At 48.3% G+C, this 24,953-nt stretch overlaps 1 protein-coding gene across 6 annotated transcripts in view; it reads left to right on the forward strand.

Moving 5' to 3' along the window:
• Positions 1-1,160: 1,160 nt before the first annotated feature.
• mast2 (microtubule associated serine/threonine kinase 2) overlaps positions 1,161-24,953 on the forward strand; it is a 123,380-nt gene continuing 99,587 nt past the window's right edge. For all 6 annotated transcript variants that reach the window (XM_070960137.1, XM_070960141.1, XM_070960142.1 and 3 more), the window contains exon 1: positions 1,161-2,055. In XM_070960137.1, the coding sequence (XP_070816238.1) occupies positions 1,978-2,055 (78 nt within the window). In that variant the 5' untranslated portion in view covers positions 1,161-1,977. The remainder of the gene's footprint in view (positions 2,056-24,953) is intronic.

The following is a 24,953-nucleotide window of genomic DNA, read 5'->3' on the forward strand; positions in this document are numbered from 1 at the left end:
TCTGTCCTGTTTGCTGTCTTTCTTTGACCAACTGCACGGCGTCCTTTGTTTGTCCCACAAGACGGAAGCAGCACCAGCAACACGAGAGGCGACAAGTGTCAAAGAAGGCTGAGTTATTTCAGAATAACGCTGTTATTATAAAACAAATATAAAATAATGTCGTTATTGGGAAGACAAGACGACACAGATGTGTTTGTGTAGCACAGTTAGTACACTGAGCCGGCTGAGCCAAGTGTTTTACACACAACGAATAAAAAAATCCCACAATGGGGAAATTAAGTTGCTACAGCCAACAAATACTACAAAACAAAAACAAAAAAACAACAACAACAAAACAACAGTGGCACAGAAGGGTCAAGATAAAAAAGTACACAGAGTACAGAACAGAAAAGAAACTATGTATGTGTACATTATGTACAGACTAGAAAAACACATTCAAAGCATGTTGGGTTGTTTTTCAGCAGGTGGCAGCAAACTCCAACAAAACTACTAACACACACACACACACACACACACACACACACACACACACACACACACACACACACACACACACACACACATCATAAAAGAAAATTGATCCAAACCTCTTAAAACATGATTCTGCTTCTTACAAACGTCTCGCGTGTGATGAATCTGGAATTTAACACAAAGAAATCATCATTCAAGCTGTGTCAGCAGGTCAAGCTGAAACCGGAGGAAGGAAGAGCATTAGCGTCCTTTCAAAATAAAATATGTGACGCTTGGAAAGGAAAGTTCAGGGCAAAATATTTTATGATAAGTTTTATACCATTACAAGTCAGAGCTGTACTACTATATTAAAATATTGTGTTGTCACTGAGACATCATTCATTTTTATATAAAAAAAAACACTCTTCCCTCATATTTTGCTCTTCGTGAGTTCTTGTACCAGACACAATAGGCTAGTTAAACAACTTTAAATTACATATTGTGGAGATCTTTTGAGGTATGAAACCCTTTCTCATGCCCAGAATTGATATGCTTTCAGCACAAAATATGATTTACCAGAGAAATCCGGTAATAATCACGTTCAAAATTGTTTGCCCGAGGAAACGATGCATTTATTGTGGTAACACTCAGCCGGATGTCGTACTGTATTGTCGTTCTCGAGCTTGACACCGCAGTGACCGTGTCAGAGTCAGGAAACAACCTGAGCCGTGCCGTTCCGCGGTAGCACTTCAACGCAGGGCTCGACCCGGTGTCTTCTCACGGAGCTGAGTCTTCATCTGAGGATGGAAGAACCGGTGAAGGGGACACGAAATGTCGGATAATCACCGGGGATGACGGCGCGCTGAGATTCCTGGCGGGAATAATTTGGAAGCGTCCGCTCAGAGCGAAGGCAACGCTGTCATGGGTGTCACGGTGCTCCTGGGCAGGTAAACGTTAGCAGGTAGCCCGGCTAGCCGCGCAGCTAGCCACGCTGAAGCGAGCTAGCTCACACAGCTAGCAGCAGCCGTTACGAACTCAGTAACAGGTCGGATTGGGTGAACTGTTGCCAGAGACGGCACCGCGGAGGCAGCCCGGCATGGATCATTTCCACCCCGAACATTTTGAACTGCTCCAATGAGCCACGCACCGCCCTGTTTTTTGTCTTCAAGGCGGAACTAGTGGCTGCTGGTGCTGCAAGCTTGATTGACAGCTTGTCATAACGCGTTTTCCAGATGTGGAGTCAGCACGAAGCGTTGTGCTAGGCTCCAGGTGATCTAGCCACCGCCGCGGGACTGGCTGCGAACCAGGAATGGCTGGCTGGAACAAACTGACGAGTGGACGCTCAACTCGGAAACTGCATCAAGAAGCTCTGAATTTCATGTTAGCAGCGAGGTGGGACTGAAGGCGACACCGGCCGACCTGACGCGGTGCTAGCCCGCTAACCGGAGTCACCGAGAGCGCTCAGCCACAACAAAACGTGCTGTCAGCGGGGCCGGACCCGCGAGCAGCAGCGCTCCACAGTCAGAGATGAAGAGGACAGAAAACAAAAACAAGAGGAAGCTCTGCAACATGGAGCACCAGAGCGGCGGAGAGGAGAAAGACGCGGTGAGTTAGCGAAGTCACGCCGGCTCTGTGTCACTGTTACCGGATAAAAAAGCTGAAAGTAGACGAGCTGGTGTCCTTGAGCCTGGATGAGCCTGGATGAGCCTGTCAGCCCGCGCGCAGGGCATCAGCTGATCTCCAGACGAAACCTCACTCACAATTATGTGAATTCATGTTGATTTGAGTGTGACTCCTCAGCACGCTCAGCTTTGCTTTGTTGTCTACTTAAAGCAGCAAACCGAAGCTTTTTACACGTTTTACCTCATTTCTAACAAATATCTGTGGTTTTTAGTGCGGTGTAGATCATTTCCAAGGCTTTTCCTGTACGGTGGGTCTTGGTTTAGATTTGGTAATAAATATCATTAGGATTGGTCGCGCTAACACCTGCATGAAGACACTAGAAACACCTTTTGTGCAAAATTGAATGCACAGTTAAAGGTTAAAAAACCTGCTGTCTTCATGTTATTGTCAAAAAGCCATTTAGATCATCATCAGCTGTTGAGTGTTGATGATGATGATGATGATGATGATGATGATGGTGATGATGGTGATGATGATGATGAACAGCCATCATCAACATCGTCCTCCTCACGCTGTGTATGCAGCCCACCTGGATGCTGTCTGCCTTTCAGAGGGACAGCTGAGATCAGAAGCAGCTAAATTAAAATGTGCTTTTGCTCAGTCATTGCGGACAGGTGCATGAACGTGTGTGTGTGTGTGTGTGTGTGTGTGTGTGTGTGTTGATTGGCTAAAGGAAGCGGATATGAAGTGGGGCCCTGGGGGGTCTAAAGTGCACCCTGACAGCTAATCCCTGCTCTGACAGTGAGTGAAGGTGATGTGTTGTGGTGATGGAGGGAGGGGGGAGCCTGCTTTGGTGCGTCAGTCTTTCCCCTTTGACGATGAATAAAATAAAAATGTGCATTTTTTTCAACACACAGGTGTTACAGCTCAGCGCACACACACCTGTCTGTGTTTTATGTCGCCTGGGTGAATCTGCATTGGCTCATTGCAGTCGATGCATTAACTGGCTTTAACTCAACCAGCAGCTTCATTTTAACACTCTGTAGTGCAGAAGCCCGTTAAAATAACTGTACTGAGATGAATTATGTGTAACGTGGGAACGTGTGAATTATCATGGAAAGAGAAGCGTCTGGAAAATAATCATCTTAGACATCGTCTCCAGGTGTTATGGACTGTTTCTGTCCCGTCTTCTGGACAGCATGCACATAAACAGCCTGCAGAGACTTGGAGCTTGTCGTCCATGACAGTGCGTCTGCGTTTCCATTCGGCCAAGTTTGCTCATCGTTTTGTGCTGATGCAGACCAGATTTTTCAATTTATTCAAGTCTCTGCACTGAGAGGAAGCAAAATCAGCAGCTGCTGATGTGAAACTCTGCTCAGGAATCTCAAAGAGTCCAGCAGAGGAGTAAATAAATCACTTATGAATCAATACAAACGCTTTCTGTTTGTTTGTAGAGATTTAGCTTTCATCAGTCTTCGTTCACGATCGTCGACGCGGTCCTTTGAATCACAAGAGCTGCTTCCAAACGTGAAGTCATTCACATTTCAGCATGAAGTCATGATGATTGAGTCCAGTCGGTCAGATTAGCCTTCAGCTCTCGTGTTTTTGAACAGTACAGCTTCAGATTGCAGCTCTCTTATTCGCCGCTGTCGTGAATGTGCACAGAATACATTACTTACGATCAAGAACTATGAGTCGACGAGCTAACAGCTAAACACGAAGCAAAGCCAAAAACACAGGACGCTAAGTGAGCGGTCCAACAGGAAGACGGACAGCTCGCCGTCCGGGACTGGTCTTCCCAGTACAACCAGTCAGCGTGCCGTCAGAGTGATTTGGATGTTTGAAGGTGAACCAGCTTGTGTTGCTTCAGCAGCAGGATGAGGTGTTTTTGTCAGGTCTGAGGTGACGATGAGGAGGCGTGCTTCACGGCAGCTTCGGCAGTCGCACAGATGGTTTTGAGCTGCAGCTGTTTTCTGTGAAACAGGATGAAACAAAGGACCAGACGGGCTGTTTCCATCCCGCCTGGCTTATCGAGCGATCGCTTACACTGTGGAATGCTGGGAAATGAATCACCTGTAAGGGTCTGCGGTGCTTCCAGCTCCGCCTGCCTGGATTCAACCATAAATCTGTCCAGTTCTGCTCTTCTTCTCTAACAACAAGAGGAAGGCTCCAGCTGACAGTTCCCTCCGTTATCAGTTAATCTTGATGATGTCTTTGATTGAACAGCCAGTGGAGATTTCCTCAAATGACAGAAAACATGGAGATTAGTTGTTGATACGCATTATGTCCACTGACTAATGCTGGCTCTGTTAACAGGATATTGATGAAGAAAGATTGATTATGCACCAGGCGTCAGCTTCCCTCTGCAGGCAGACTGCTTCCTCGTAAACAGAGACTGTGTAAACACCTGCTGACTTTAATTGGAGTTAAATCTCCACCACATCCTGACCTGCAGGCGGACGCGTCACGTCTGACCCGTCGAACACGTATAACGCACGCCGCTCGTCATGGCTCCTCCGCCGTCTCTTCAGGCTTCGTTTCAGACCGTCGGTGCTGATGTGACACCACCCAAATGTCCTCCGCGGTCAAAGAATCTGTCCAGATCTGTTCAGAGGCTCCTGACGCTGATTGAAATGATCAGATCAGATCAGGACAGGTAGGCATCAGGTGATTCATGGCGTCCCAAATAATCTGTGGAGTCTGATAAAGGAGGGACGTGACCCCCCCACCAGGACAAACTGTCCATCTGTCCTCTTGACAGACACATTCAAAGCTCACATTTGTTTGTTATTGTTTTGGACAAATGATCCATTTCAGATTACAGATTATGTCGAAGATGTTTAATTCCTCTAAAAGAGACAAATGAAAGCGAGCTGTATGTCTTTGTTGTCTACATGAACGATTCTTTGCGGTTACAAACACCTGGAACGATATTTTAACTTCCTGTTTTTCAGCCTGAAAACCTTTTGCACTAAACTTCCTCCTAACTGCCCTTTTCCTCTCCTCGTCTTGGGTCGCAGCGCCGGCTTTGGTTTCACACCTCCTGCGTAATTACCGACTTGTTTTCCACCTTTGAATTATGTGTTTCTGTGGAAGCTTGCTCTCATGGTGAAGAATTTTTCTGTTTCTGAGGACGACTTGAGTAACTGTGTAAAAGCACGTGAAGACAAACAAACGGCCTCTCCGTCTCAAAGTCGCAGCTGCTTGTTAAACGTCTCACCTTCCATTGGTCGGGTCTTCAGTGTGGTATTTCTCTCTGGTCCTGACCCGTCCCTGGTTTACTGGTCTGACTGGTTGAATGGGAGCCGTAAAAGCAGTGCGGTCCTGAGCTCACAGTGAACGCCGTCAGACGATGTTCCTGCTTTTATTGCTGCTGTGAGAGAGTTTGACTCGTTTTCACGTCAGTCAGTGCATTAAAAAGACATCCAGCTCAGTCTCTTCTGAACTCTGACCAGTATTTGACTGGAATCGCTCTGAAATGCAGCTTTTGCTTCTCTTACTGGGATATTCATGTGCATCGTCCTGCTTTTGGCTTCGGTCTTCGTATGCTTGTTTTCTCTTTTCACTTTGTGCTTCGTCTTCAGTGTCTTCAGCGTCTTCAGCGTCTTCAGGGTCGGATGTTTAACAAACACAAATATGAAACTGTTAGTCGTACTCATGTTCTTGGTCCTTGAAGCTTTCTTAAATCAGGTGCTGCCTGGTTGAAATTGCAGTATTTTCTAAACTGTGAATAAACCTGTTGGTGCTCTGGAGGTGGAGGTATAGTTGGACTCTGTCGTGCTGCTTTGATGACGTTTTGAGTGACGTCCTGCTGTAGTTTGGGCATTAGCTTCCTGGACTTGGCCTCTGATCTGAGACCTGTCTGCTCTTTGAGAAACCTGTGAGTATTTCAGATGTGCTCAGTTTAATGTTCCCACGTGTGCTTCGTTATTAGCAGCTGCAAATCACACATCCCTGCTCAGGTGAGAGTGTTCTGTCCTCCTGACAGCGGTACATTCCTCCACTTCGTCTTCACACACTGAGCTGATGTATCTCTCTGGTTTCGGGGCTTTTGTGTGAACAAGGACAGGCTGTGTCATCGGTGCAGGGCGGCTGAGGATGAGGACACGTCCAGGCCTGATGTAATCCACCTGCAGAGCTGCAGCAGGTCCACACTTTCACTTCCAGACTCACCTGTCAGACGTTTCATATTCCACAAGTTCATTCAGCAAAATCTGACAGCGTGTCAGCTGGAGTGGCTTCATCTCTGTCCTCTGCGACGAGGAGGAGGGAGCGGGGGTCCCAGTCACATTTTATTTGTTCAAATGAACAAGGAGATGGTGCAGAGGGAAGATCTCAGGTGTCACTGATGTCCTCCTCAGTCCAGCTGTCTGATGAGTCTTTGAGAGACGGGAGGATAATCTGTTGCACTGCAGACTCAGGAGGGAGGTGTTGTTTCCAGTTGAAGCCCCCCAGCAGGATCACGCTAATTAGAGCGGACTGGAAGTCAACTGAAACCTGCAGCGGATTAACAATGTGCTGAACAGGAGAGTGTTAATGAGGGCGGGGGGCGAGGGGTGGAGGGCGGGGGGCGAGGGGTGGAGGGCGGGGGGCGAGGGGTGGAGGGCGGGGGCCGCTGTGCTTACACTCACAGGATCCTGACTCGCAGCTACGGGCTGCAGGCGGGAAAACCTTTGTTTCTCCTTTGGCTTGAAGTGAAATTCAGTTTGCAGCTACGATCTGCTTTCACTTTAAAAGCATGAAAACAGCTGAGCTTCTTGAGGTCGCTGTGATGAAGAGCGCCTCATTGATCTTCGATTCTGTCGCCTCAGTGTGACAAGCAAACGCAGGAACACAGCTGAGTGGATGAAAAACGATCTGACTCAAGCTGAAATCTCTCCTTTTTGCGGCGATGCTTCAGTCAGAGAAACCTGAGCTGAGCAGAGAAACAGCTCCAGTGTGACTCGGCTGATCTGGAGTCAGACGGCTCGGGCGGCCCGGCGACCGCTCTGACCAGCGCTGTCTAAACATTTCATGTTCTCTGCATCAGCTCACATTTATTCGACTTCACAGTTTATGTGGCGTTGTTTGATTTTTTCTTAACACATTCAAATTGCACCAATGAGACATCACATGCTAAAAAGAAGGGGACTTAAATACCTGATCATGTTCAAAACGGTCAATACAGACACTCAAACCAGGTCTCGACCTCTTCACTCGATTAACGACGTGAGGGATAATCTCGTAAGAATCTCTGGTAATCCTAGATCTGAGGTAGATCTTATGGAAGAAAAATGATTAAAACCACATGTGTTTTTGGCTCCTGATAGGAATGAAAGTGAGGTTTAGGCCTGCATGTGTTTGGAAGCAGTGACCTGCCTCATAATGGAGGTTAATTAGTGAATGTAATGTGATTCATCAGAGTTAGACACAGTTGAGGATTACACACGTCAGCAGCAGTTATTGGGCAGAAAACCCAAAGTATATTATGTAAGTACAACAGTCAGTGTACTATGAAGTACATTTACATAAAGCAGCCACAGACACACATGCCGACGAAGCAGAGGAGCTTTCCTGTAACGACAGACCAGCTGAGCTCGTGCTAAGCTAACGTTAGCTCTGGATATGAGACACAAAAAGCTGCGTGAAGAAACAGTTTCCACCTCCAACCTGCTGCTCTGCTTCTTTAACTGGTTTCAGATGAGGCTGAACGTTCACACGGTTTATCTGACTGTCCTCAGTATTAAACACACCAGCATGGCTCCAGCCTGTGGGGCTACGCTACGTGCTAACAGCCACATTAGCCGCAGAAGATGCTGTCTGCAGCACTGAGTGTCGACAAGTTCCTCAAACTCAACGCCGACTCTGATGTTTGGTCATTTGTGACCTTGTTTGGTCACTCTGTGATCAGAGTCATTCAGATCATGATTTAGGTCATTTTACGTTGTGTTGCATAAACATAATGTTGTCTTTCTCAAAGTAAAGTATTAAAGTTGTGTTTTGAATCAGGCCTGAGTCTCAGATGTTGTCAGAGGAATCAGACGCTGACTCAGTCTGCTCCCAGTGTTACTTCTGTCTGACAGTAGCCTCGCCTCTGTTCATTAGCTATCTCTCAGGTTAACCATTAAACCGGCTCGGCTCCCTGGCAGTGAAGTGGGAGAGCGGTTTGCATCCTTTAACCCGCCGTGAGCGATCAGAGTGCAGCTGAGGAGCCGTCGAGCCAGAACGACCTCTGGGCCTCGGGCTGGTCGTCGTCCCAGCGCGGCACAGGCGAGGGGCTGATTGATAGAGCCCAGAGAGCTGCTGTGGGCCGTTTTGGGGCGCTAATGGGGAGTCACAGATGCAGGAGAGTGAATGACATTAATTCTAAAGCTCTCATTAAGCAGAGTTATAGGTGAGAGGGGTGCTGTACGTCAGTGCTTATGAAAGGCAGTTATCACTGTGCAGCCTCATTATCTCGTGGTCGTCTCTGATCAGGAGGAATTAAAGACACACAAAGGGACAAAGCATTAACACACTGTGAATATTTAGGACCGTGTGTGAGCTTTTCTAGTCTGTAAGTTTCAGGTGTGAGCTCAGCTCCACCTTCGTCGCCCCAAGCCTTGATGCAGCTTCCAATAGGCAGCTGTTCTCATGCAGCTTTAGAAGAAGCCTTTGTCTGTTCAGAGCCTGTTTTTAGCTTCTTAATGAAGGAAATCCATCACGGTGAGCCCGCTCACCTCCCCCTTCCCCCGTCATCGTCACTGAGTGATGTGCTGACTTCACACTGAGCTGAATGCCACAAGAGGACCTTTACTCCATGTTCTCCGTCCTCCTGCTCTCTCTTGTCTTTTTCCACCCTCTCTCCTGCCCTCCTCTTCCTCCACCACCTCACGCTGGTCCTCTCCCCCTTCTTTGCAGAGCACGATGCTCCGTTTTTTAACTATCTGGGAGATATTTGCACAAAGCTCATCAGCAGTTAGTCTCTGTGTTTCTGTGGCAGCTTTGTCTGAAGGCTTTTTCTGCCTGTTTGAACAGTGAAATCACGTTCAGTTGAGTGACAGCGTGCGTTTGTCGTTGTATTTCTTATTTCCACGTCACACGCTGTGAATCGTCACCGAACACTGAGCTCACAGTGACAACGAAAGCCGTGAGATGAAGGTGAATAACGGGAACAGGAAATAGTATTTTCCTCAAATACAGGAAGTGGTTTATTCATAGAGAGCTTGTTAATGTTGGTGATATGAAAATATGTAGAATCTGAATTTCTCAGCAGCTCGTCGTTTGAAGAATTTGTGAATGTAATTTATGGAAATCTTTATGTGTAAGTCCTGTGGATGCAGTGCTGCAGAGTGTGTGTGTGTGTGTGTGTGTGTGTGTGTGTGTGTGTGTGTGTGTGTGTGTGTGTTTGTGTGTGTTTCTTTACCCGCCATCATGATGAATTCAATGAAAAGCACATTTCCTCTGCACTAATACTGACAGCACAACAACACCGTCGTGCTGTATATGCAAAAAACAATCAATCATAACCTGCTCAGAAAAATGGAAATTTAAACATCTGTAATATGATGACGCTCCAGCAGCTGAAGAAGATCCAGAACAGCGTCCTGTGGATCTTGAAATTGTCTCATTAATATATTATAATTATCATTATTTGTTACTGAGCCTTCATTTGACAATTTATATATAAAGTCTGTCAAACATTGAGATGCTAACCGGTTATCTCCAGCTGACTCGTCGTTCAGCTCCTAACAAACCTCACGTTGAGCCTCGTTCATGATGGATTTGATCTCAGTGCAGACGCACTTTCCAGCTGTTTGACCACGTTTGATGGATCCAGATGTGCGAGCTGTAATATGGCCTCGGTGCAGTTCTCCGTCCTGATGGTGAAAGAAGGAAAAGACGCTAAAAATCAAAGCGCCTGATTAGAAAAGAGGGTCGGGCTCATCAGAGCACTCGAGGTTTTGTGACCGCAGCACAGTCGTGGTGTTAAACACAGCAGCTGCTAATTACATCCAGAGAGCAGCAGGTTACACAACGAACAGAAACACAAAGCATTTCAAACTAGCAGTGCGTTAGTGAAGACGTCAACACGACAGGTGCATTAATGGATCCATATTTCACTCTCTGAGGCTCAAAAACACCTGAAGGATCTCAAAAGAGGGACTTACACAGAGAAAGAAACACGTCTCTGAAATCCACCAATCAGCCGCTTTCACTGCTTCTCTGTCAGTGAAATGAGGTCGACCAATCAGCGGCTAGAATCCAGACGGCTCAGCGTCAGACAGGTGTTTTTTGCTGGGCTGACTTCCTCCTCTGCGTGCTTTGATGAGCTGGTCTGAGGTCAGTTCCTCGCCATGCAGAGAGATCATGTTACGGAGGCGGAGCTCTGCCGAGTGTCATGCCGCCGTGATCTCGCTGTTTACACACACGGACGGCATCAGTACGCGTTTCCTGAGCTGTTTGAGTGGGTGTGACGGCTTTTACAGCGCGCCGATGCACCGCGCCGCAGTGGAAATCAAACAGCACGCTCCAACCGTCTTGTGCGTGTGTGTATTGTTTGGGTGTGTGTGTGTGTGTTTCGTGTTTGTCGAGGTCTCTGCGGCCGTCCCTCCCCAGCCTGATTGGGGGTTATTAACCTTTGGGCTGTGGCCAGCGAAGGAGCTTCCAACAAAACATCCTGTTCCTCCTCTCAGGAGCTCAGCAGCTAACTATAGGAGCCCGGTCGCACCACTGAGTCTGAAACAGGCACAAAACATGGACGCCGAGCCCGAAACCCCTCCAGAGCAGCTGCAGAGCACAGCGACACGCTGTCTGTGAAAGGCTTTCAGTGTGAAGCCAGTATCTGGTATTTCCATGGTGCACTGACAGTTTCACAGAGCTGTAGACTGCTGTCACATTTCTGCTCAGCTCAGTGTGAGTCAACATAAGAACGACAGGCTTCACTGAGCGTCGAGCTCGCAGACTCACTTTGCATGAATGCTTTGACTGCAGCTGCTTCCCAGTGAACGTCTGTGCACAGGAGAGCTTTCACTGCCCTCAGGGTTTGAATTAGCATCAGATGACAACGTGCTTCACAAACGTGTCGGCTGAAATGATTCTGGAAAAGAAGAAAGTCTGTTCTTCCTGCCAGCAGAATATTTCTGCTCCAAGTCTTCATTCGATCCATGGCGGACGTTATTGTGCTGCTTGAGTCAGTTGTTCTGAATATTTCTTGGCGCTGAAGTGATGCTGGAGGTCTTGGTGACGTTGTCTGCACGTGTCTTTGTCTGCAGCTGCATCAGGACACTGTCGTTATATATGAAGTGCTTATTCTGAACTCTTGATTAACACTTAATTAACAGCCATGGTGTCATTACACCTGCATGCAGCTGTAATGCACAGCTGTCTGGTCTGCAGCCTGGACCTGCAGGTGGGATTTGTCCTACAGAGCGTCCAGGTGAATGTCTTCTGTTTGACGGACAGATCATGAAGAAAAGATCTCAAACATCCTGAGACAGAGCTTCCTCTTGGACGCACTCTCGGGCCTAAATGACAGCAGGTTTGATGCCTGAGGTTCCTGCATGCTTGCCTTTGAAGTATTTCGGTGGTAATGGAGAACTTTGTGGCCGTAACGCTCTCACCTCACTGCTTTCAACAGCCTCCTCTCCTCTGCAGGCGGCCCTGTGATTACATTTCTTCCTCTGCAGAAGTAATCTGGGCTCAAACGTGTGATTACGCCACGCTCTCACACGCCCACATGGCAGGGACACGCCCGGGATTAAAGCGTTCGAGTTCAGATATCAGTTTAATCCTCAGGGAATTAAACAGGCGAGTGGTGAACAGCAGCGTTCAGAGGGGTTCAGCGGCACGCTGAGGCCCGTCACTGACAGGTTCCTGTGTTTGATGGATGGCAGGTGTAGCTGCAGAGTGACTCATGGACCAACACAGAGCCTCACACAGTGCAGGTGAAACATCAGAGCATTCTACAGGTGCCTTTACTAAGTGTAAAAGTGTGTGACAGGAACAGCATCCACACATCCTGCGCTCTCTTACAGGCCTCACTGAACCTCCTAAACGACCACAAAAGTCTCCTCTTCTTTGTCTTTCAGTGAGCCAATGAAGCGACAGGCTGCCTGTCGCCTCTCTTATCCACAGATAGAAAACACAGACTGACTGTGGCTCGTAAAGATGAACAGGGATTAGTTTACTGCTTTACTTCGACGCTGAGCTCTAATGAAACGAGCGTAAACGTGGTGACGCTCGTGTTTCAGCTGCTTTGACAGAACCATCAGTGAGGTATGAACCGTCAGACTCTCCCATGGTCCACCACGGTCTCATGCCAACGTTGTCACGTACCTTGTAGCACACACACCTGACGGGGACAAAGACGGCTGTGACGACACGCTTCAAGGTGCCTCCAGCGTGCAGGCTGACGTGACCTGTGATGCGTGTCGCACGCCGCCTGCGTGCGTCTCCCGTCATGTCCTGTTTGTGCTGCAGGGATCATAAACATTTATGAGCGCCGTGGCATCAAAGCTGCACGACACTTTATTGATTTATTGGAATGATCTCATCAAAGGTGTGTTCATGTCAAAGGGCCTCTCAGCTGAGGTCGAAGCAGCGACGTGAACTTCAGTAAATTCAGCTTTCCTGCCCTTCATCGTCGTGGGCGAGGAAGACCACTGAGAGTCTGTGTGAGACTCAGTGACTCTGCTGCTGCTCAGGAAGATTATTCAGAGCTCAGAAACTGGTGCAGTGTGCTTTCTCTTCCTGCCACACACACACACACACACACACACACACACACACACACACACACACACACACACACACACACACACACACACAACACAATGAACTCATACACAGACACACACACACACGAAACAATGGGCTCATACACACACACAGGCTTGGAGTTCATCCCAGAACTCAGGTGGAGGTTTAAAGTGCTGCTGCTGCACACATGCAATGACACTACCCTGTGTGTGTGTGTGTGTGTGTGTGTGTGTGTGTGTGTGTGTGTGTGTGTGTGTGTGTGTGTGTGTGTGTGTGTGTGTGTGTGTGTGTGTGTGTGTGTGTGTGTGTGTGTGTGTGTGTGTGTGTGTCTGCAGCCATACTATATGAGATAACATAAATATGAGATCAGACTCCGTAGCAGCAGATACTATTAAAAGCCTGTGTTTTGGGATCAGGGAAACGTGATCAGGACATCCTGTTTGGGAGGAAATGTCTTCAGCTCAGTGTTTATTGGACGCCTCATCTTCAGTGGCAGCGTTCAAAGCCGCTGAAGGACGCAGCAGGTCGGCGTGTGTGTGCTGAGAAGTGTGTCGATGGGCTAACGAGCTTCTGACTTGGACACGGCGTCGGTGTGGTCCGTCCTGAGCCTGATCCTGAAAACAGTGAAGTTATCGCCGCAGCAGACACTGAAGTCGGCTGAAGGAGTTTTGTCGTGGCTCCAGTCTGACACTCAGGATGCTAGCAGCAGGCTAGCAGCAGGCTAGCAGCAGGCTAGCAGCTGTGTTTTGGTGTAGAGGTGCCAGTAAATCCTGAATTCATTCCTCCATATTACTATCATTGTCACACTGTCACACACTGCTGTGATGCTACAGTGGATGTTGTCTGTCTTTGGTCTCTTTGGCTGCAGTGAAAATGTTGTTTTTGAAAGGTTTAACTCCAGCTGGTATGACGTGAAGCAGAACATTTCATGAGGTTAAAACCTACTGGAAGGGATGACATCTCTTTTTTCATACAGTTTTAGTTTTGGACTCTGGATCACGAGTCGGAAACAATCCACACACCCACAGCTGGAATCAAATCCTACAAAATATAATAATAAAAGTAATAATGATGTTAATAAAAGTAATACTGATGTTAGTGGAACTTAGTCTTTATCTGCAACTGTGCAGAAATGCAAATTAAACAGAGTGAGTGGAAACACCAGCTGAGACGTGTTGGCTGTGAACGCACTGACATACTGTCCCCTCAGGGATCATCACAGCTTTTATTCAACTTTAATTACACACTAACAACTTACCAAATGCCAACATGCCCATAATGTGTGTGTGTGTGTGTGTGTGTGTGTGTGTGTGTGTGTGTGTGTGTGTGTGTGTGTGTGTGTGTGTGTGTGTGTGTGTGTGTGTGTGTGTGTGTGTGTGTGTGTGTGTGTGTGTGTGTGTGTTTTCCGATTGCTGACACTGTTACACTTTGTGCTAATAACCTCCATGTTGTGTTCTGGTGTAGCTCTCCATCATTTTTCTGGCTCGCCTCCTACCAGCTTCTCCTCCTTCTCCTCCTCCTCCTCCTCCTCCTCTCTTTTTTCCGTCTGTTCATCCTGAGTCACAGCAGAGCCGGTCGGGCTGGCTGATCACCTGATCGCTGTGTGTTGCAGTGAGGACTTTCTCACGGTGCCTGTGCCACATGGTTTCATTAAAATGATTTGATTTAAGTTCATTGGCTGCTCTGTTCAGCTGAACGAGAGGGATCGAACGCACTGAGCAACAACAGAATTTAAGTGAACCTCAGTCACCGTAGTGCGACATGCTGCAGTTAAAATGTCGGTCTGTTCAGCTCTGCTTTGCTCTCACGTGCTTGAAACAGTCAGACTATTAAAATTCACTCTTACTGTTGTCTGATATGAAGGCTTAGGGTGTCTGTCTGTCAGTGCATGATTGGTGAAGGTGAAGACTTTCATTAAAATTCTCAGCAGGAGGATTTTCTCTTGAATAACATTACAGCGTCCTCAGGCGTGCATCATTTCACATGTATTTTCAGTATTGTCTGTAAGTCCCCTGAAAAGACCAAAAGCTGCATCGTGTTCATCCATCTCTGTAGATTTTCTGTTTTTATGAGGTTTTGGACGCTGGAGCTCTGTGGCACAGAGGAGGAAGATATTCAGTGTCGAGCTCTGGAGATAGAGACGATGCTCATTAGTGGGATCAATTAATCATTTTGTTTTTGGTCCTTTGGTTTGTAGACAGCATGTTTGTCTTTATAAAGCTGTACCTCATGAGGAGATGCTTGTGCCTTTAGCGTCACTGCTGGCTTGCGCTCGCTCAGAGACTAACAGGCTAATATGATGATAATCTTTATTTGCAGGGCTCTGTCTTAAAAACCAGGTTACAGTGACAAGCCAAAGCCTTAAAATCCAACAGGCCAGAAGCACATGGAAAACTGAAAAGACATAAATTGGACCAGACTTAAATAAAAAAATAATGCCAGTAATTTCCAGTAGAGTCATAGAAAAGTATAAAGCAAAGATAAATCAGGGTAATATCTCTATGCACGCTTGTTTCACTTAAAAGCCGCCGCTGCTGACCCTCCCTGTCCTCTGTGAGGACCCTGTGGCTGAGCGGCGTGAAGGGCTGGAGGGTCGCGTCACGACATGGAGATCTGCGAAAACACTGCATTAGTCTCCATGTTCGCCGGCCTTTGACAGGCGGCTCAGCCAAGAATGAAAACAGAGCGCGCTCGGTTAACCGCGCGAGCCCAGCGGCCAAACCACACATTTATGCTGGCAGGCGCTGCAGCAGGACCCCCGTGGGAATAATGCAGCGAGCTGGCTTTGTGTTACGCAGCCCGAGAGAGCCTGACGGCGCTTTGGAAAAGTAATGACTCGCCACGGCGAATTATGGAGACGGATTCCACTCCAGCAGGCGTTTGGATGCTTTATGAAAGCGGCTGATTGTTGTTCCTCTGCGTGGCGTGAGAGGCGGGAGTGTGTCAGCAGACCTCTGGCTCAAGTTTGTGAAGGCGATGATGACGCACATGGGTGCACCTCATCGTGCACGTGTCACCTCTCTGTCAGGGACGGTGCAGGTTCAGGTGCAGGTTCAGGTTCAGGTGCACCTCAGCACCCTCAGATGAAGGACCGTTCAGAGTTCACATGCAGCTAACAGAGAACAGCTCTCTGACTCTGTGCTGATCCAGAGGGTTTAGGTTGCCAGATATAAAGCTGTGTAGCCCTCAGAGTCCTGCCAAATGGAAATCTGCGTCAACAGGCTGGAAGTGGGCTCTGATTGGATGCTGCTCTGCGTCCCTTCTGCCTCTTCTGAAGGCCCTCTCTGCTGCTTCCACGGCTCTGACTCGATGAGCTGCCAGCGTCCATGTTTCTCTGCTCTCGATGTTCACGTCTCGCAGCGCAGCAGATCTCTGGTCGTTCTGCGTGTCTGCTGAGATAAAAACTGTTATTTCATTCACCTTTCTTCACCTCTGTCTCCTTTGTGAAAGCAGTTTTTTCAGCATATGTTGTGTCAGAATATGCTTTTAAAGCCCTGTTTGGAAAAGGTCGGACGGCACTGCAGTACAAGGTAGAATTTAGAAATTTGTAGTGAAGACAACATGTGATTAATGAGACTGATTGCTTCATAATTACATTTTGCGAGCGAGCGAATGCCTCAGATGCTTTCTGAGACGAGCGATCAGTCCAGGAAAAAGAAGAACATTGAAAATTCAAGAGTGAACAACAAAGCAGAACATTTCCGAGGTTGTAATTTCACCGTTTGATCGAGCCGTGGTGAAACACGTCACAGTGGTGCGGTTAAAGACCAGCTCTCCCTTTGTGAATGCAGAAATGTAAACTATGACGTGTGTCAGCGTAAACTCGTTTCGTGTGCTGCAGACAGGCTTAACGAGGCCTCAGCTCGGCGAAGCGGCCTCTGTCTCAGCTGCGTGTCTTTGAAACCCGAGCAGACAAATGACATCATGAATAGGAAGCGCACAGAGTTTATGCAAAGCAGAGCACAGGGACCAAAATCCAATCTGCTGGTTCCTCAACCTCTAAATGAGGGGCTGCCGGGGGGGGGTCGGCGTCTGGGTGCCAGGCTGGTGTTCAGCGGCGAGCTTTTCTTTGTTTGTTAATTCCCTCAGTTGATGCCCACCCGGCCCAGCGCTGACGGGGGTGTTGGCTGGAGGGAAGAGCCGCAGGGACAAAGATGGAGCACAGATCCCTCATAAAACCTGCGTGGACGAGGTGTTTGGATTACAGCTCTGATGTGTTGAATGTGAGACGAGGACGGCTTCTTCAGTTCTGAATGTATTTTATTAATAACACAGACGCTCTCAAGGGTTTGTTTACATCAGCAGTTTTAGTAAACAAGCACTTCAACAGAGGAAACACACAGAAAAATAACTCAAATTTACACGATGGAAGAAATCCTGCGTTCACTGCAGCTGAAAATCAGAAACTGTTTTCCAGCAGAAAGAAAGTTCCAGATGTTCTTTCCTCTGGCAGACAGGTAGACACTCTGACCAGGTGTGCCTGTCAGACCAATCCAGCTGTCCGCTGAGGCACTGCGTCCCTCTGGGAAAGAAGCCAGACGTTTAATGAGCTTCATCACCGAGGCAGAGGAGCTGTATGAAAAAGCATTTAACTCCTCAGCCCTCTTCATCACTTCACTGCCTGAGAGGCTGATCGAAATGCTAATGCTGTGTGTGTGTGTGCGTGCGTGCGTGCGTGCGTGCGTGTGTGTGACATCCTTTATTCATGACTTCCTGGTGGAATTTGAAGCCGAGCAGTGTGTACTTCCCGTGTGTGTGCTCAGCTTCCTGTGTTGTACCTGACGTTTCCACGTTTCACTCTTCACACGTCAAACTGCACAGTTCAGTAAAATGAAGTGAATTCTGATCAGTCTTCCTTGTTATTGTTGTCCTGAATGAGGCACAATAACAAACGTTTGCTCTCAGCAGCGTCTCACATGTTCAGATTCAGGTTTTCTGCTTTCTTTTTGGTTTTGCATCATGTGAACTGCGTCTCTGCAGGTTTTTGGCTTTTGCTCAGATGAAACGAGCTCTTTGAAGACGCTACCTCGAGGTCTGAGGAAATACAGTCTGCAGTTTTCTCTGTTTTTTGACATTTTAAAGATAGTGTCTTGTCACTGCAGTTAGTTTTGCTCGTTGTGGTCCGTCTGAGAGCCGTGCATTAGCACAGACGTCCTCTGTCACTGACACCAGGTTAACACCAGCATTTCTTCTTTTTCCACAAGTAAGCAACATTTTTCTTTCTTTTGAACATTAAATATAAATCGTACATTAAATTGTTCACAGTTTTCTGTCGACCTGCTTGTGCAGCCAGGGAAAGTTAAAGTGAGCCAGCCTGCACACGAGGCTTAATGTGAATGTAAGATAAGATAAGATAAGATAAGATAAGACTCACAGAGAGAGGTGCGGACGCAAAGATAAATATTTGATGGTTGATCTGAAACTCGGTGTCTTAACTCAGTGTCCTCGCCTGCACTTTGTGGATTAGAGCTACCTTTGAGAAGTCTTTCTTATGATCTACGACAAAACCATCAGCGGACGTTTATTTCAGTGCTCCTCGCTGTCCTTCATCGCTGTCCTTGACTCGCCTTCTCTGCACCTGAACGCCTCGTATTCGCCTCGGCCTTCATCGTCCTCCTCTCACAGCAGCACGAGTCTGTTTGAGGAAAGACTGGAAAAAACCAGCCTTTGAACGCCTCGAGCCGACAGTTTGCTGAGCTCAGACAGAGGAAGAGGACGAGGATGAGGAGGGAGGCGTGACCTTTTCTGAATGCGGCCCGCTGTTCACAGTGAAACCTCCCTCCCGTGACCTTTCCGCTCCTCCTCTTCATCTCTCGTCGCTCACGGCCTGTTCTCTTTTTAATGAAGGGTCCACAGCGACCGTCTTGTTGTCTGGACGGCGGCTCGGCGGCGGTTGTTTACCTCCGCCTCCCTGGTGGGACCATGCCGGCCGATGAAGGTCACCTCGCGCTGGGAGAGGGGGCGTCGGAGGAGACGGGCTGGAGGTGACCTGCTGAGTGTGACCTCAGATTAACACACACCTCCTCTGTCATCTCTGTTTTCCTTCCTCCTGCTCTTCTGTCCTGGTCTTGTGTCTTTTTTTGGAGCGTCTTCCTCCCCACCTCACCGTCTCTGTGTCCCCTTTCATCCACTGGTGCAGTCCATCGTGCTTTAGCTCTGTGCCACTATTAGCCGCTATTAGCTTCCTCAAACAGCAGATTCACTCAGAGTGCACACGGCTGACTCTGGAGTCACTGTGCCAGTATAACATCTGTTCACATCACCCAAGACTTTATGGAAACTAACGGAAGTGAACGGAAAGACCTTCATCCCAAATGGAAATGTGATGAAGAGAAAAGTATTCTTCCTCTTTTTCTTTCTCATGGTTCTCTGATCCCTGGATTCTCTCCTCTTTACATTCATATATTAATAATAATACTAACAGACTTTATTTGTGTAGCACCTTCCATGCAGGAAATGCAGCTCAAAGTGCTTTACAGGAAAGAAATCACATGCAGAAAGAAGTGAGAAAGAATGGACATGAAAACAGATAAAAAGTGAATGTAAACTAAGATGCAGAATGAAATCCACTGGACAATGAGAATAAGGATAAAATATAAATAAAGACGATGCATAAAAACACATGTTCAGCATTGTGAAATGAAAGTATGGATAAAGCATCAAATCACAGCATAAAATAATACAATAAAGATTAAATTAGATGCAGACAGATAACAGGAAGCGACTCATCGTGTCTGTGGACGGTTTGAGGCTGGCGTTTTGAACACCTGACCACGTGCCGTCTGTGGCCGTGTGGCCTCTGTTCCTCCCTCCTCTTGACCTCGCCCTCCGTCCCTGACCTGGCGGTGACCCGGTGGAAGCGGCGGCGGCGTCTCCTCTGAAGGCTCTTATCTCTCTGGCCCTGCCCTGTGTGGGCTGACTGTGAGCGTGTTTCTGCTCCAACTTTCTAACCAGACTCTGTCTAATGCAGTCGTTACTGTAGCTGGTGGACGGTGTTCAGCTTCACAGAAAGGTCGGAGGTCGTCTTGTTGTAGCTGAGCTGATCCCTGGAGGTGGTGCTCTCCGCCCTGCTGACACGGTGCCTCTAACTGGAGGCGTGTAGACTGAGGACGGCTCGCTCCCAGCCTGATAGGATCTGTGCTCTGACAGCTGCAGAGCTCAGATAGAGGCAGACATCAGCTGAAGTAAAGCCACTGAAAACACTGAAGAACACACAGCAGGATGTTATTTACACCTCCCACAGCCAGAAGACAAATTTCACTGCGGTCGCTGCGGTGTGACGTGGCTCAGGACAGTAGCAGCGACTGCTTAGCATAGTTTGGTGCCTAATTTTGTGGGTTTTGGGATTGGGTTATATATTTAGGCCAGGATCTCGAGCCGAGCTTGAGAGATGTTGACTCGACTAAGACGACACTTTTAGCCTGTACGAGAAACATGTGGGTGGAAAAAACTCAGCAAGCAAGTGAAAGAAAAATCCAAAGAATTTTTAAGATTGGCCCCAAAGCAGCGACCCTGAACTCGTCGAGGCTGCGTTTGGTGCACGCACACACACAAACCTCATCAGAGGACGTTAATCAGGCGAGGCGCTAATTAAACGCTGCTCAGCCATTTTTAATTAGACACAGTGCCGACGTCTTGTCCTCTCCTCTGTCCGTCCTTGTCCTGCAGTGATCGTTACTGGATGTTCAGCAGACAGACGCCTTCAGGGTGTTTTCAGCTTAGAAAGGAGGAAACGGTGAACGTGTCTCTGCTCTGTTAGGAAGTCTTCTGACATCTGTTCTGCGTTGTTGTCCTCTTACAAATCTCATGAAAAAGCAGATGCACAAAAACAGATGACTCACAGTGTGTGCTGCAGGTCTATACATAAACATTTTTAAGAGAGAGGACTCTAAACATGTCTCGTCTGTCCTCTGTCGTCCTCTGTGAGCACTTCCTGTTTATATCATAATGTTATATAAATCATTTGTGAGTCTGAACTTCAATGCAAACATTTCAGCAGATTTTCTTCACAGCCTGCAAAACCAACCAGTCACTCAGCTTAATGCTAAACCCAACACAGCGACACACACCTGTTTGCATCAGGTGTGCTCTACATAAACCCGTGTGGCCTCAGTACACTGCTCAGCAGCACCTGGGTGGACACCTGAGAGGTGGACACCATTGAAGTCAAAGTAACTGATATTTTATCATGAATTAAATATATGAAAACCTGGAATAGTGTTGCCACTGTAGTAAAGATAAAATGAGTTAAGTTTCCAGTGAATTGCAGCTGAAGCAGCATCAAATGTGCAGAAAATGTCCAGAAGGCCTCGTTGACCTGTCAGCTGTCTGCTCTGACTGACTGTTTGTGCAGGTGAGGTGCGTTCAGGCTCTCCGAGGCGTGGCGTGGTCCTCTGCTCAGCGCGTTCGCTTCGCCTCAGCGCCCAGAAGCGAACCTGCATCATGTGGTCCGTCGTCACTGGCAGCGGAGGGGATGCTGTGCTGTTACTGATTAACTGCACAACGTGCTCTTTGCAAACATACTGATCTCAACACGGACTCAGGAACCATAAATTTGCCTGGAGTGCTGGAACCAGATCTGAACCGCGATCGAACAAAAGAACGTCTTTCATTTGAAATCTGTCTGTGGCACGACAGCGAGCAGCATGAGTAGACATGAGGAACAGAGCGAAGATGGTTCAGATGTTCTGGGAGGAATCTGAGGGAACGTTCAGGCCACTTAAGAGGAGATGTTCTCGTGTGGCAGCGGACGCGCTCGGCGTCACGCTCATGCCGGCGGCGGCGGCGTGTTTCCTTTAGGTGGACTCAGTTCTGACCTGCGGTTGTTTTATGGGAGAGAAATCACAATAACATTCCTCCGTGTTGTGTTTCATTTCAGGACGTTTCCCCGCTCTCAGCCCTCTGATTGGCCGTTTAAGCTCATTAAATCATGCTGTTCTCCCTGGTGTTATGTGGCGGGCTGCGGGTTGTTTTTTGGACTTCTAGGCTCTTGTTTTTGGAGTTCTTTCTTTGCGTGTGGACAAACAGTTTCCACAAACCACGGCTGAGGATCGGCAGCGTTTGTCCCGGCTCGCTCGCGCTCCTCCCTGCGTCTCCCTCCATCGCGAACCTCTCGCTCTGCTTCGCCTCCTTTCCCCACGGTTTTCTCTCGCTGTCGTGTTTCTGCCTCCCCCCCCCGCTCCTCCAGCTCGAGCACAGCTGGAACACATCAGCACTCCTTTATATTCACACACATGCATGTGCACACTGAGCTGTGACGCAGCAGCAGCACCCCCCCCCCCCCCCCCCCCCCCACACACACACACACACCCACACACACACCACCGACAGACAGGAAACAGGTATGATGCAACGTAATCCTGCTCAGACACACATGTGATTAATCTCATGATGTAACAGTTCACCCGGCAACACGAGGCAGACTGTTAACCTGTTCATGGCCAAGAAACGTACGCACGCACGCACGCACGCACGCACGCACGCACGCACGCACGCACGCACGCACGCACGCACGCACGCACGCACGCACGCACAGGGAGATTGTTTCTACAGTTTGGTGTGAAAACTTAAATGAAATGTGTTCACAGCACTGAATGTTGAAAAGTGTCGAGTGTTTAAAATTCGCTTTTGATTCTGGGATCAAATAGTCTTTAACATTTAGAATAATATGAAAATTATTGATCAGTTGGTCATTTAGCTGAGACGTTTGGCCAAGATCATGACACAGTGGGTTTGCTACGCACCCAGCGTTTTAGCACCTTTGCAAACTCTGAAGAGTGAACGTGATCGTTTGTGCTTCGTCAGGCTCGTTCACGCTTGTTCTGAAGGCAGATTTATACTGGATGTTTTTTAAGATGAAGATGAAGAGTTGTTGCTGTGAACGTTCAGATCGTGGCTCGCTGACGGCTCCTGGAAGCAGGACAGGCGTGGGCGAGGTGTTCCCTCAGCTTTGCCTTGAAGGTTCAGGGTGAAGCTGTTGGTGCAGGCTGCTCGTCCCCGCGCTGACAGCAGACACCACCCAGCAGGTCCAGACTCCGGCACGGATCAGGCCGACATCATTTGAATGGAATGCTTCCCTTTAGTGAACAGATGAGACGCCCGAGGTTCAGACCGTAGACGCAGCTGAGAGGCCTGAAGGAGCACACGACCGTGATGATTCTGTCATAACCTGCATGTTTGACTCATATGTACCGTAGAGCTCACATCTGATGGTGCTGCAGAACGAGAAATGACTCCAGTGTGAGCTGTGCTGACAAACAAAGAGCGACCATGAACGTTAAGAAGGGGATGAAGTGAGTTTGGCTGTTTGGTGGATTTCAGAGGTCAGTGTGCAGATTTTCATTTCAGGGCAGTCAGAGCTGCTTTCAGCTGCACTGCCGCCGCCATGGAGGCGTCTGCACAGTCGTTATCTGCACGTCTCTGCAGAGGAAACATCTTTCACATCTCACTACTTTAAAATAAAGCTGATTTTTAGCTAAAAAAGGTCAAGAAACAGAAGCATACAGATGATCAGACGTCCGCCTGGTCTGAACCACAAACTGAAGGTGAGCACACCTGAAGTGTTGGTGTTAATCCCTCATTGGTTAAAGTTGGACCAGGACCTAATTCTTCTCTTTCAATACTTCTTCCAAATAATTCTCTTCACTGGGTGTTTGCTCACAGCCTGTCAGGTGATCTGATGAAGAGCTCTGACGCAGTGAACACCTGTCCAGGTGCTGCTGCAGCTCATCCTCTCTGGTTTTCACAGGTTTCCATGGAAAAACAACCTGAATGGTGTAAAAGCAGACCTGGATTTAACGGAGAACGGGGTCCTGGTTCAGAGGACAGGCCGGAATATTTTCCACTGAGTGAAGCGTTGAATGTTAAAATGAGCTGTGCTCTGCTGCAGAGGCAGCGCTCGTCTTCCTCGCCGATGGTCAGCCTGCACACCCACACACACACAGGTCTGTGAGAAACAGTGGCCCTCGTGGCTTTTCCTCAGCCGACAACAACAACACGCACACGGTTCATCTTCAGCCCTCATGACGCTCTTCGCTGTGTAACGTCTGCCATCCATCTCCGCGCTGTGCGTTCACACTCACTTGCAAACCGTTGGCGTAATTTTGCAGCACTTCTTCATCTGCCAGCTCGCTGAATCAGCAGTCGACACACTGTGGAGCCGAGAGAGTTTTTAAATCATGTTTTGGATCGTCTGGCTTCATCTGCTGCCAGAAAAACAATAAACAAGATTGATTGAGCCTCGTTCCTTCGCTGTGTGGGCCTGAAGGCCGTGGGCGAGCCGCTCTGCTGACAGCACGGCCGTCCGTCCGCTGCCTGTCCGTCCGTCCCGCCGCTGGTAGACTTCAGCTGGTTTGACCAGCGTGATGCACCAGGAGGCTCTGCTGTGAGCCTGCTTTCAGCCCTGTGAGCTGACAGGTGGGACAGATCACACGTAGACATGTGACGGCTCTCATCGGGACGTGACAGGACAGGAACGTCGACCCAAATGTGATTCAGCGGGAACACGAGTCCAGAGGGAAGGAAGAGAGGATGGAGGAAATGAAAAGGCGGTGATGAAATCCTGGTTTCACTTCCCTCTGGGTGTCTCAGAGAACAGCACGCTGTGTGTTTCCAGGACTTTGTGTCCATTAATCACATGTTTGGGGCGTGATTGATGGTTGCTTTTGTTATCCTTGTTAACTGCTCTTGGCTGTGTGAAGGTCGCTGTCAGTAATCTGTTTTGGAGGAGAGCAGCTGGATGGAGCTGAGCTTTGTGAAGCGCTCCGCTGAGACGGTCGTCATCTCGTCCAGTTAAAAGCTGCTGGATTATTTCACTCCAGTCCAGATGTTCTTCTTTTTTACAGCTGAACTCTGCAGTTCAGGGCTCTGCTTTATAAGCCTCTGTGTTTCTTGGCTTTTAAAGCTTCATTCACAGAATATTCACAGCTCTCGAGAAGACAAAGTGTGATCAGGTTTTTTAGTTGCATCCTGGTCTGCAGTCAGTAAGTGTTTGTCCAGTGTCAGTGAAGGCCACACAGTGAGGTGCATCAAATGCTTATTAAAAGAGAGTCGTGTTGTCTGGAGGCAGAGCGCCGTCTGCTGAACCTGCAGCCACACACTGCATCACAGCTGGGCGTGGCCTGTGGTACCTGTGACCACACTCACCTGTGACTCCAGAGCAA

The sequence above is a fragment of the Chaetodon trifascialis genome, chromosome 4 (assembly GCF_039877785.1).
Source record: "Chaetodon trifascialis isolate fChaTrf1 chromosome 4, fChaTrf1.hap1, whole genome shotgun sequence".
NCBI classification, from domain to species: Eukaryota; Metazoa; Chordata; class Actinopteri; order Chaetodontiformes; family Chaetodontidae; genus Chaetodon; species Chaetodon trifascialis.